The following is a 12,177-nucleotide window of genomic DNA, read 5'->3' as shown; positions in this document are numbered from 1 at the left end:
TGTAACCGGCGATTAATCGGAACATATCGTATCCGTGTAAATTAGATGGGACGATGAGCACAGCGGGAATACGCGCCAACGTCCGCGGAAAACGCAATTTGCCGACTCCACCAGGTTGCATTTTATGGCGCTCGGTAGTGTGGACGCAAAGTATCACGCACGATAATTATTAAAATATTATCGTTATATTTATCGCTACAGACATTCATATATAGTTATTTATTTTTGTCATCTAAATTTTCAATAGAAAATAGATATGTTATACAAACATAAAATCATATCTGTAAATATATAATTTCTATATGTTAAAAATATATTCTATAAGAATGTCCTGTATATTTTTATCTTTTAAGGATTAGAAATACAGCGTTGACCATAAGCTTTAGAGACTTCCTTAACGATTTTTCCCGAGTTACTTGCTGTCTACATCCGATACTCCTGCAAACAATATTACATTAGCGACCTGGCCAAACACCTACTGACGTTTCGGCGATGATGACGAGCTGACATGCGTTCCGGTTCTTGCTACTATCCGCCCTAGCATTTTCGTCGTCGTTTATCCATATTATCCTGACCCGTCGTGTACTTTTCCCTGACGCTGTTGGTTGATTAGCGTCCAAAGGAAATTGTCTCGTTCGTCGATAATTGAAGTCAATGCGGCACATATCATGCTTCGCCCACGGCATCGCAAATAAATCGAACAGCTGATGTTAATAATAAGATACAGAGAAAACTTAATACAAAACATTTATTACGTCAAAAATTATCGTTTCCTACTGCAAAGAACTTTCTCGGAGTATGAAAAAAATTGATTGCATAACGCGCGATCGCTATTATATATCTTTCGTATATATTTCAGAATGGCTCCGGTGATGACTCACGACAATATCTCCGGCGACGTTATTATCAGAGAATGGACCCACGAATCGAATTAATTTTCTCAAACACGAAGCGGCTCGATTGCGACCGCGTGGGCGAAATTAGGTGTTCTCCATTAGAGTGGTCCGACCCGTTTACATTCACCGACCGGTAAGTAGCAATAAATATTTGTTGGGCGACTACAGAACGCAATTATTAGGTAACACATGGCCCAAGACGTGCCTCTGTCGCCTCGCTTAAGTGTCCACTAGCACGTTATACGCCCATTGCAGGAAAGTTTGTTCCTGCATTATTGATTCATTGCCATCGGCATTATTCAATCGGTTGCGTTGTATCCGACTGCTTGTCCAGCGAAAGGATATCGAACAAGATACACTTTTATACATTCTGAATGTTCCGCGATTAATTATATCCAATTTAATCATCTTCGCTTTATAGCGTGCACACTCAAATCAGAATACAATGAGAAAGCCAAGTCATGTATATCATGTAGTAACTTATCCCGGTTTGTTTGATATTTGCTTTATGTAACATTTAAATTCTATAATCAAATAACATATTCTTTCTCTTGCAGGAAATACAAGATAGTACGGCTGCTTTTCAATTTATACGGAAAAGCTTCTTGTGTACCATCGTTACATTTCCGCAAGGAATCGTACGCAACAAGAAGCCGGGTAGCCGACGGTGGTCGGCGGCCGTCATTGATCTCCTGTTAGAATCGGATCACTTCGATGTAACAAGATAAATAGTCAGCGGGACACCGTCGGTGGTCGAGGGTGCGGATCGCGGAGTCATGCTGACTATGTATCTGATCAAGAGAATCGAGTATGCGCACGCTTGTCCGATCTGGGAGTACTTAACGTGTACACCATGAAGGTTCGCTGGTCGCTCGACAAGCCGATGGGACACTTTTCAATTCGCTTACACGAGATGAAGTCGTCGGTCGGGCCTGTGCGTGAGAATTAAATATTACTGGTAATTCTTATCTCTTGGCATAATATTGTTTCGCGTAGACGAAAAATAGCGAGCAAACCGTAATCGATTTACTTACGCTACAACGACGAGAAAAGCGATAAACGATTGACTAAGAATCACCGAAGCAAGAACTATATCGGATTGCGCATCATCTAACCGCAAATCTCACGATCTAATGACAAATTCTCGCTTTAACGTTTCTCATGGCGCGCTCACCGGCGGGGAACCCCCAGGCTTCCGAACAGCGCGAGCCCGATCGGCTTTTTATCCCCGTGCCGGTTTTTGCACGATCATCGGGACTTTCGTCACGGCAACACCCGGGCACGTGACGCCGTGAACACGGTGTTACAGGTGTTTGCGCCCATCCACAGTCTCGACTATGATGACATCCTTTCGAATCGATTCGTCAGACTTTCCCTCTCCTGGATTTTTGTCTCTACCACCCGCGAGTGTGAAATGGTAACGTTCCAGGAAAACGTCAACCGATCGCGCGAGACTATCGACCGATCGACCGGCCGGTTGTTCGTTCTATTTCAAGCCGCCATCGCTTCTTCGTCGCTCGCCGACGTTCCGCGTTTTTGTTAACGGTATCCTGCGGCCGCGCCGCGCCGGCCCGAAGACGTCCAATAACTTCGTTAAGTGTTTTTACCCAGAATGCAGAATCGGAGGTCTCCGGAAGTGGTCTGCGATACAGAACATTTAAGCAGGCTTTATTTTTTTTTATGCTAACTCTCGGAAGCACCGTTATTAGTATTATCGCGACTGCAATGCCGCTTTAATTGCGTAAAATGTTTCTCGATGTCTTCTGTTAAACTACGGCGAAGAATAATGTGTTCAAGTTCGAGAAACATTGAAGTATGATAAATATAAATTGAATAGAAATATATTACAATTCGTCGGAAAGTAGGCGAAAGAAAGAAACGATTGATTGAAATAAAAACATTGTGATAAATATAGAAGCTGGTAGAACGGCGACTGTGCTATCCGGCTCGTTACAAACGCGGCCGCGATTATAAGTGGTCCAGATAACAAAAAAATATCTATAGTAAAACAAACGAAGTGTGATCGGTTACGTGCGAGAGGGCGGGCATAAACGATGAAAGGGGTGGCCCAGGGGTATTGGCGCGGAGCTCGTCTACTCGGTGAACCGTGGATTAAGATAAACCCTTCATCGGTTTCTTGTCGAACGATTCCCCTCGTTCTTTTGTTGGCGCAACCCGCAGATAGCGCCGGCTTAAAGTACTTTCCGTTCCCGCGCGGAAATTATTTAACGCCGGTATATCTGTCCGGCTGAGGCGGCGACGACGCGACGCGCGCGAAAGATCCTCAACGCGATATAGAAAGTAATAGAAAGCGTGGAGGAGGAACAAACTCGCGAGAGAGGAGTAAGTTTTAAGATTTGCATTACCGCGGCGAGTAAAAATTTGCCCACGCGTGAAAGCAATCGGCACGGAAAAGCGGAAAGTCTGCAATTTTTATTTGTAGAAATCTGATATCTCTTATGGCGCAATTTGTACGCCGGTAATTACTGAATCAATGAATATGAAGCAATTCCAAACGACTAAACAAGGAAAACTAGATATAAAAAAAAATACAAGCATTCTTTCCATTCTAATATTAATTAATTATCAAACATGCTTTCTCTTCATAAAATGCTCAGAATTATAAAGTTATAAATATTACTGCTCATTATTTAAAATGGATAACAATTTCTACCGAGCAAAACGTACCATAAAGAAATATCCTGGCAGAGACGTTTATGAATGATTGCGACATAATTTTTAATTCTCGTGGCGAGCACCCAGAGTAGTTTCATGTTATTGAACAGTTTGCTCGATCGCAGATTCCTTCAAATGCATTTAGTAACAGCGCTCATTAAATCTGCCATAAATATGTAAGATAGTGCATGCCAGAGCGATTTGAGAGAGCGTCTGCTCCATTTTTTCGTACATCGTTTGATGTATTTGCGTTTAAATTAACAAACGCATCACAAAATTATAGTTACGTGATCCCTTTCTTTTGTGATAGAATGTGAAAAGTACAAGTCCTACTTTTCTAATTGAAGCATAAGCGTAAAGTAAAAAAGACTGGTTTTCAAAACTATAAAACTTCGGAGCATAAAAAGAAACTTAGAGCAAAGAGACATCACGAAGCTTCAAATATTCTTTATTGAAAATGCCTTATATGACTCGCTTTGTCATGTTCTTATCACAACGATAACTAATGTCACAATGCAATCTTCTTAATATTGTTTTGACAATTATCTCTATCCGTAATGACAACTTTAGTTTAATTAATTACGAAAACATAACAGCGAGACAAAGACGTGTTCTTTCATTTCGAGATTGGTGAAACTTCGAAATTAATTAAAGTAATGAATACTCTTATCAATAATACTTTTTACTTAGAACGATTAGATAATTGCATTTGTATTAGATAATAAAATTAATCTTAATAAAAAGCCGCTAATATTGCACAAGCGCATTTCTTATCTAAACATTTTTCAAAATTTATTTGTTTATATTTGTAATTTTTATCTCTTTGCACACACAAGAGAAGTTTTCTATAATATTCTTTGCTGTAAGTAAATAAAAATTGCTATTATAATCATAAACAACAATAATAGAATTTATTTTCTTAATTATTATTAGTTATAAGAACAAGTTTTAAGAGAGAAAGAGAATATATCATTTGGAATAATGATTATAACATAATTATGTATGCATTGCGTGAATCTCGTGGCTATAATTATTGATGGCTATCGTGGCTATAATTATTACGTTATGTAGTATATCTGATCCAAATATATGCAGTAGGAATCACGACGCTCAAAATCGAGCAATAGGACTATTGCACGTGATATAACTCAACTTAAAATAAGCTGCATTTTATTTCAATTTAGACAATTTTAGAGACTTTTTTTTATTCTTCTTCAATACGTTGCAGAAGTAATTTTCACTGTTTACATCCCGAAGTTCGAGATATCATTAAAAAGTTTATTGATCCAGAAAGTCGTCTATACGGTTGGAAAACTTCCAGCGGGACAATATCTATTGAGATCATTTTTATATATATTCTAAAGGGTGTTTCAGAACTAGCATCTTTTTGTCTTCTTTAATTGTATACTGTACTTCTTCGTGTAATCTTGGATCAATATTAAATATCTTGATAATCGCAGGCCTTTGTTTCAGGATTGAAAATATACTTTTATTGTCCATCTGCTTATCAAAAAGTCAATCTGTCGCAACGTTTTCGTTATCAGACATTTAAAAAATTATCATTGTCTCGACGTAAGCTGGATTATCGATCTCTCAGTGATACTTCTATGGCATCCTATGTATCTACCAAGTGGTTATTGCTCGCCAGTACACGAGGACTCATATTTTTCCGGACAGTTTTGTTTCTCGAGGCGGTGTCCTCGAGTTGAGGAGAGTGGGAGGTCGAAGGATTTTGGTAGGTCCGGATGTTATACGTGTTTGGCGGCGGAAACAATGGTATGATGGTCCGTTTAACCCGTCTTTGACCCCCCCCCTGAACGCCGACTCGCTTCTTCCTCTTGGCGAGGGCTTCAACGCCGGTTGGGTGCCCGCTGCTGGTCGAGTTCGCGGACATGTGAACATTACGGATAGGATCGGCGGCTCGGTCTTCTACTTGCTTGAAGAAACGGCGTGTTTGCCGGGCGTCGAAGGGCGTCTATAACCTGTCCGACGGGATACTACCGCGACGACAGCTACACTCGCCATGTACAACATCGACACACTATCATCGTCGACGCGTTGGACGCGTCGGACAGGGATAACAGAGAAGCAGGTGGGGGAAAAACTCATCGTCGATCGATGGATCCGTCAAACGAATTTCGATGTCGAGATTATTTATGGGATAGGTGTCGGCCGGGGCGACGATGACATCGCCATTTCGTTGGGATTTCTCGACACATCCCGAGACGTTGCTCGAAAGGATACGCGGAAGGACGACTCTTCGACTAGTCTTGGACGCACTTTTTACGCAAAGTATATCCCTCGACACGTATTATGAAACTGTTCGGAATGGATTCCGATCGGAATTATTCCGTTTGCCCTAGAAAACATAATAGAAATCTAGGAAATAACTAAACAATAAGATTCCGATTGGAATCCATTCCGAAAAGTTCCATAATACATGCCCTGAGCGAGCATGTATTATGTTCTGTGCCAACGCGCAACGGCGAGATAAAGGCAAGTTCTTTTATTTCGAGATTGGTGAAACTTCGAAATCTCGTTAAAACTTTTGCCAGATTTCGTAGAAAATATTTATTGACTTGGATTTCACGTTTTAAATTTCTTCAACAGCTTCAAGCATAGTTGAATCATGATTCGTCGTTTATGAGAATATATAGTAGTTTCGATTAAAACCATGTGACTACGATCTTCTTGAGCAGATTATGGTTTTCCCTCGAGAACATCCGCAATGTTCTCGATGATGAAAACACAGGCGGATTCCAGGCGCGAAAGAAACACATTTTCCACGGATCGACTGATCAATATTCAACGTGCATATTAATGCTCGATTAAGAGCCGCAATGGCCGGACTCTCGATCGTATCCTTGCATACGTGACGTGCCGGATAGGTCGCTTTTTCCATAGGTTTTGTAATAGCCGCCGCGAGAGAGAGATCGCGATGCGGTTTCATTCGTATGCGGCATGCGTGGCGTGGCCGCGAAGGGGCTTTATAAGTAATGCAGTAATGACATACCCTGTCATGGCGCGGAACAGTTTTCTCAGCTCTCATTGTGTCGTTAAACGACGAATCGCGCGAGAACTGATTTATTGATGCCATTGGGGGAATCCCGCGTCCGGGTCTTCTGGCCGGTCGTTTTTTTTTTCTACGCGTATCTGCGTAAACTCGGGAAAACTATCTTTCCCAGAAGATACGTTATGTGCTTTTCACCGCGATAACGATTCGTGCACATCGTTATACATGACGGACATTTGTAATCTTTCTTACAGATTTATCAGATAAATAATAGAGAAAGAAAAAGAAAAAAATTAATTTTTATTAGAGTACAACATTAAAACCTGATGTTTGTATTAATTTAAGACGTTTTAATTTAATATATACCTATTAGTATTCTAGCATTTCAAATTGGATTTATATAATCTGCAATTTGGAAAATAAGCAATCGCATTTTTTTTTATTTTTTAGCATAAAATATTCACTATTTGTTTTGAAATGAAATATATACATCTGCGATTAATAAATAAATACGTTATATCGCAGCTATGTGCGCAGATTAAGAAGGAATTTTAATGAATTGTTGACAGAATTATCTAGATTTGTCGATAATACTGATGATAAATCGTCATGCAATAAACTTATGAGAGATAAAAAAATATCCATGTATATATAATGTAGATGTGTAAGAATTTATTCGATTTTAACATGTTGCTCATGCTATTTCTTCAATTTCAGTATAGATAAGAGAAACGATAGCGTTTCCTTCTTTTTGACTTTTTTAAATGTGCTATCATCAATCACATTATAAATGTGTAACGAATAATATCAGATAAGAATATCGATGAAGTAAATATCTCGTGTTTATGTTTTTTACAATATTTAATATACGTTCCTAACACTTCGTCGATTATGACTATCATCTCGTTTTATCTCCACTTGTATTGAAGTGAATGATGAAATACAAACTTCGATGTGCAAAACTAATTAAATGTTCCTTTCCACTTACTTACTTAATTACATTGCTCTTATATAACATCCGCTCTTATGTAATTTTTGATATAGTCGTCTTATTATGCCAAGGATATTTCGATTATGGTGCAAGTCACAAATTCATTTGGGTACATAAGCGTAACAAATTAAGGATTTGATATTTTTATTTTTTATTTTTCTTATTACACAACATGTCTTTTCGCATATCGTGTACGCAAAATATGATTATATCATTTTTAGATTGGATATTGGGATGAGAATTATAGAGCATAACTCGCGTAAATTGAGGAATTAAATAAAAAGATCACAATTGCCTTCAAACAAAAAATAATATGTGCGACGTGTTGCATTTTTTTCAATTATATGATGTACAGTAACGAAATTCCTTAAACGTCAAGAATGATTGTCCGAGGCGCAAAACGGCGGTACGATGCGTCCAATTAGGAGAACCCATAAGCGCATTCTCTTTTTTCTTTCTCCCTCCCTCTTATGAAACGCTCGCATATCTCGGTTTCTTAATTAATCACGAATATTTATTGCGTCTCTCATGCACGCGGGCATAGCGAGAGGCAATTAGCGAAATGATTGCATGAAAAAATAAATACAATTTCTTTGGCGTCGACGATATCGGCGTCTTGCTGAAGGCGCCGCTCTCAGACACCGCCTCGATATAGCCTCGCCATAATTAGTTCATTAATGCTAGATACGTGCCGCGTATTCAGTTTCCCGATATTATCCACATGGCAACTCGCGCGAGCGCGAGCGCGGCGCGCGCTACTATGCACAGACGTATTCCATCGTGAATAAGAGATTGAACTCTGGCAAGCAATTTGATATTCGATCAATATATAAATATGTATTATTTATATCAAATAATTTATCTATTCCACCGAATGCAGAATCTTTTATTACTCTCAAAAGACAAAATAAAGATGCTGCGTGACTCAATACCTATACCAAATTTCTTTACTTTTTCGTCATTATGATCAAAAAATTATTCATGTATAAGATACTATAAAAGTGTTGAAGCAATAGCAATACTAATTTCTAAATGTGCTACAAACTGAATTGATTCAGTAATATTCTGTATACTACAAATTTTCGTTTCGTTTAATCACACTGGTAAATATATAAAGGCTGAAATTTAAACCAATACCTTAAGTTAAATAACATTTTGTTATTTTTCACCACCGTGTATGTCGAAATTAACACACAAAAAAACAGTATTATTTTAACTCCATTGGTTTAGTTAAATTAATATTGTTTTAATTAAATTAACATTGTTTTTGTTAAATTAAATATAGTGAGTAGGAGCAGCGGTTACCTATAAGAATTAAAAATGACTCAAATTGAATATAATTTGACACTACGAATTTAACAGTGCAAATATGCATCAATATTTCTCAAATAATGATTTCAACCTATCACTACAAATTCTCATTTCTTAATTCAGCGTATTTAAGGCACCCATCTATTGTCTTATGCGTTCAAGTAGGACTTTAAAAATTAAAATAATTTATTTCGTCTGGTTGCCAACAATTCTCCTGTAAAGAAACATTTCCTCTCAACTTACTCTCCGATTACCCTGCAATTCGGCATCCAGGAAGGTCAACGGACTCGCGACGTGAGTCAAAAGTTGCTCGTTGTCGATGACGATCGCGGACGCTCGCCGAAGCAGGTAGCACGTTAGCGACAAAATGGTCCGAGAAAAACGGGTCCGGGCGATAAATCAGGGGTATGGCATTCCTAAGATAGCGCGCTATACGCTGAAAGTCATTACGATGGCAAAGTAATTCCCAACTAAGTAAGTAAAGCGATAAATACATAATGCATCCGACGAGTTTCCCACACGCACCCGCTCGCTCGTGCGCCTCGTCCGTCTCTCTCTTCTCTCTCTTTCTCTCGTTTTCCTCGTCTCACCGTCGCGGCGAGTTCAGTCGCACAGGTCTTTACCGCAGTTCCATGAAATAATGCATCAGCCCGCGCGGAGCGAGCGCACATCATGTGCCGTCGCGGATTTATTTGCACGATCGACGGGGACCGTTCTCGGGAGGAGTATCGGCGCTTTTTGCGACGCGTGCGCGACGTCATCGTCATCGTCAGGCGAGGCACGTGGAGATGCAAAGCCGGAGTCGAGGAGTTAAACGGCAGGAAACCGCCGCCGCGCCGTGGGAAAGCCGCGGAAAAGCAGGCCGCTTTAATAATGCAACGATTCGTAATGCGCGCCTATAGCCGGAGAAATGTCCATGGCGGAACGGATTGTAAGATACGACGGGAACCGTTCATCGACGAAGAAAACGATTTATTCCGCAGAAAAATGTGATAGAACGAGCTGTTGTGGATTCAATAACTGCATTTCGCTCATTGCTTATACTCGCTAACCATTCTTTATACATACACATACATGATGCGTGTATACAATTAATGTTAAACATTCTCTCTGTTAACTCAGCGTTGACAGAAATGACATTTCTCTCAATTTTTCTTATAACTTAGTTTACGAAAAATGACAGTTTCAACATACCTTACGTAAAATTGTTGTGACTACAAATTTCCCCGTAAATTTGATACATTACGACGCGATATATCATGCAGTTCTTGATTGCCTATTCCAGGACGTTGCATGCGTTTCGCACGCCCGAGACTAATAATGTTGAGCTTCTACAGGCGTCGATAGCGCGCACGAGATCACGTCTGACCGCTCGAGAGGATTTTCCACTGAATTTCTCGCTCGCAACCGCGACAACGAGAACGATGGCGAGATCGAGAGGGAAAATAACCGACGACGAAAGTGAGCGGCTTGCACGAATCTACTTTCGGTTTTGACACCCGGTACAGATCGTGGAGCAATTGGCTTCTGTCTAAAGTTTATAGTATATTATATTTTTAAAATAATGTAAAACGGTATTTTTGTTTAATACTAGAATCGTCAAACATTCCCAAAAAAAGCTATACATTTCTTTTTTAAAATTTCCAATCTGACAGGTTGAGAAATTTCTTATGAATATTATAAATCTATAATAATACAAAGTAAAAAAATACGCAACTTTCTCTCTCTCTCTCGTCAAATCTTGAAAAAATTGTAAAAAATCTTAAAACTGTAGATTTCATGTTAAAATAAAAATGGCTTGTTGGCGATTTTAGTGTTAAATCATACGATATCTCCAATCGATATGTGTACCCTTGATACATTGCATTATCGTTTCCTTATGTTTCCTGTTTTCAATATTTTCAATAAAATTAAAATTTAAGAATTTGATTTTTTAAATATCTCCTATAAAAATACTATAATTAGAATTAATTAGTTAATTTACAGCGCTTAATCATGATGTACGATCGTGATTAATTTAAAACGATTAGAACTGCACACTCCATTTACGTATAAAAATATTCCATAATCAGAGCTTCATTGAAAATCTAATTGTTTAGTTGCGGCAGATAAAAAACGCGCATATAAGTAAGCAGCGTGGGCGGAGGGATCATAAATAAGCTACTTCCTATGCCTGCAAGGAATTATTCGGAGCGCGATACTTCCTCCTCAGGTTTTCCAAGTAAACGGAATACGCGCAACTTGTTTCCTCTAATTTCATTCAATTGCACTATTTTATGCAAACGGACAGCAACCGGCAATAGCCGCTAATTACGCTGAATAAAACTCGGAATGGTCCGATGCTGCCTCGCCTTCATATATTTCTCAGTACGGATACAATTAAGAATATTCTACTATGTTTCGTATCGTGACGAATCTTAATATTCCGTACGTCTTATCTTCCCGCTGCATTATCTATCTTAATTAGGGATTTGCCATTGTCATTCTACGGATATTAAATACTTGCGTATAACTTTCCGGACTGTCGATAATCTCACGATGTTTGGATATAGTACACGGCACACGAATATATCTCTTCGCATCTTCCCGACCATTCGTTAAGTCAAAAAGTAACGATATACCCCCATGATTACCTCATTCGACTTATACATATTTACTTTGACTGCAATATAAATTACGCTTCGCTGCAATTACACTCATTATTCACGAGGTAATAAAATATCATGCCAGATTCTCTAACAACTTTTGCAATTAATCCGCGTGAGGTCTTAACATGGTTACATCTGGAAAGAAGGAATAGATAACTTAATGGTGTACTGATTTCATAATTGGATCCCTGCGCGTAATTGGATTAATAATACGAATAAATTAATGCCGAAACCGGCCAATTAGGATAAAGTGATAAACTTGCCGCGCGATATGTATTTCCTCTCCGCGTCTTGTCGTTTCTCAAGCAACCTTGCGAACATTTTGACGCATTTGTATGCTCATGGAGGCAATTATCAAGGCTTTGGGTTCAATAACATTATTTTAGAATAAAGTACAAAGATAAATAAAATTATTGAAACATACCAAAATTAAATAAATTTCAGTATACGTTTAAGTTTATCGCTTTCACAGATATCACTAACTAACCGAAAAAAAAATTAAAATTTACTATTAAAATATCTAAAACTATAAAGAAGCACACTTTTGTCTTTTATAGCGGATATATTTCGTGTTTCATAGAAATACTTTTTAGAAGTGTTTTGAAAATATTATTTTGGTCTGTTTAGAATGTTTCCAAGATG

The 12,177-nt window shown here is 38.6% G+C and overlaps 2 protein-coding genes across 2 annotated transcripts in view; one reads left to right on the top strand and one right to left on the bottom strand.

Moving 5' to 3' along the window:
• The window catches only part of LOC112466116, a 49,241-nt gene extending 46,870 nt beyond the window's left edge, over positions 1-2,371 (top strand). The window contains exons 5-6 of the mRNA XM_025034013.1: positions 860-1,029; positions 1,454-2,371. The gene's annotated coding sequence lies outside the window, so the exon portion shown is untranslated. The remainder of the gene's footprint in view (positions 1-859; positions 1,030-1,453) is intronic.
• LOC112466119 (mitochondrial pyruvate carrier 1-like) overlaps positions 1-6,924 on the bottom strand; it is a 39,880-nt gene extending 32,956 nt beyond the window's left edge. Inside the window, exon 1 of the mRNA XM_025034016.1 lies at positions 6,586-6,924. Coding sequence (XP_024889784.1) covers positions 6,586-6,669 — 84 coding nt within the window. The 5' untranslated portion in view covers positions 6,670-6,924. The remainder of the gene's footprint in view (positions 1-6,585) is intronic.
• Between the last annotated feature and the right edge of the window lie 5,253 nt (positions 6,925-12,177).

Source organism: Temnothorax curvispinosus, unplaced genomic scaffold, assembly GCF_003070985.1.
Source record: "Temnothorax curvispinosus isolate PA1 unplaced genomic scaffold, ASM307098v1 QBEX01015898.1, whole genome shotgun sequence".
Lineage (NCBI taxonomy): Eukaryota > Metazoa > Arthropoda > Insecta > Hymenoptera > Formicidae > Temnothorax > Temnothorax curvispinosus.
This window is presented reverse-complemented; position numbering and strand designations above follow the sequence as displayed.